Source organism: Trichoderma ghanense (assembly GCF_004382785.1).
Source record: "Trichoderma ghanense strain CCMA-1212 chromosome Unknown scaffold_1, whole genome shotgun sequence".
NCBI lineage: Eukaryota > Fungi > Ascomycota > Sordariomycetes > Hypocreales > Hypocreaceae > Trichoderma > Trichoderma ghanense.
The window spans coordinates 1,155,027-1,156,732 of NW_027395664.1; the positions used below are offsets into that span (position 1 = coordinate 1,155,027).

At 51.3% G+C, this 1,706-nt stretch overlaps 1 protein-coding gene across 1 annotated transcript; it reads right to left on the reverse strand.

Moving 5' to 3' along the window:
- Positions 1-897: 897 nt before the first annotated feature.
- Positions 898-1,379, reverse strand: CCMA1212_001744 (uncharacterized protein; the record flags this gene model as incomplete). Its single annotated transcript, XM_073699161.1, has 2 exons — positions 898-1,125; positions 1,197-1,379. 2 exons carry the CDS (start codon positions 1,377-1,379, stop codon positions 898-900), a joined length of 411 nt encoding a protein of 136 aa, XP_073561934.1.
- Positions 1,380-1,706: the final 327 nt, after the last annotated feature.

Below are 1,706 nucleotides of genomic sequence, written 5' to 3' on the forward strand. Positions count from 1 at the left end.
AACTGTGCTATAAGCGGACGGTTTGAAATTTGGTCTGCAAAGTGGATGACCTAGGCCCTGCTGCTCTCAGAAATGAGCCCAGGTAGGCCGGCTGTGAAGCCTAATTCCCCGTCCCTTGTCGTGATATCTCCGTCTTGATTCCACCAGATACATACTCGTGGCTCGGCTCCGTACTCCAACACATGGCACGCCTTTGCATCTGATATCACGACCACACAGCGTGACCGCGCGAACAGGGGATTCGGCAGCTTCTCGAGAACATATCAACGGAGATAGGTCCTCAAAATGAGATATCTGATGTCGTCCTCAGCCTCAAGGAGGCCACATGCACTCTGGAGAGCTAATCACTTCCTTTTCTAAACGACCAACCCCCTCTCCGTTACTAGCACATGTCTCATGAGCACATGTCAAATCCCCCGCACAGAGCTCGAATGGCCAGCCTCTGAGCCATCACCTTGAAGTTAGCTAACGCCAGAAAATGTTGCGGAGCAGAAACTTGCGCGAATAGCTTGCTCCTGAGCTGTAGTTTGTCCGCCCCCGATCTCAAAGTTGAGGTAAAGTGTACGAAGTACGACAGGCAGTTCTCGCAAGAGGCTACTAATTTCCCGCGTACGACTAATGCCACCTCTTCAAGAGGGCAACTAACACTCATCCACCTTGTTGCGGATACGCGCAGTCTCTAGTCTAGGTGGCTCAAGACTGACTCTAAAAAGGTCCCTGGCATTTCGTACGAGACATGCATGACACCTTCGAGTCAGTCAGTCCCGCGCCAGTCACGTCGGATCTCTCTCGGAGAGAGAAGAGACAAGAATCAAAATTCATCTTGAGCAGAGTGACGGATCAAATGAACAATGGCCACTTCCGCAAGTGGTATGTGAGCTGATCCTGGTTTTAAGATTACTGGGTGACTTGTAATATTCTCATTAAGGCAAGGGTGGAATGACAGCTCTCCAGGAACAAAGCCGAGCTGCAAAGTACATGTGCACAGTACATGTACAAGAGTGGGAAAAAGGGCAAAGGCATTCTCTTCCGAGGCCGTCCAGGGTCCTTATCCCCAGACAGATGCACAGTATCTCCTTGTTTGCGGAGTACCTTTTGCTTTCCATCACCGGCCCCGGCGCCATACTGCTACGAACCTAGCGGATTTGCCGGGTGATGTGCTTCCGAAGCCCTTGAAAATTTCTGTCTCAACGCACTTTGACTACAAGCAGATACGCGGTGTCTTCAAAATTGATACTGCTTGTACGCGGATTCGAGGCTAGCGTTGCCCAGTTGAGTGAAATGTGACGGCATTTTGGTCTGTCGAAGACGAGCGTGTAGTGAGTACGGAGTACGGAGTACGAAGCACCAAGTGGATGATGCAGTGTTCTGATGAGCATCCTCGGAGTTGGTGGTCCACGAAGTACATACGAGTATTACGTGCCGACTGCATCTTGTCCCCAGCCACTCCTCTCACGCCAGCCAACGAGATTTGTCTACGCTGTGGGACTCGGCCAGAGCTGCGAACTGTCCACCACACAATGAATATTGGGCCGCATTTACTCAGGGCCATGTGAGCCCTTGAGATGGGGGTTTCGTACAATTCATTGGTCAATGTCTAATGCTCTGGGTGTTTGACGACGGTTGTCGACGGAAATGAGCAATGGCAACTACTAGCTGCCGAGTTTTCAGCAATTGCCTCTCCCGGGACTTGACTGGCGGAGGAG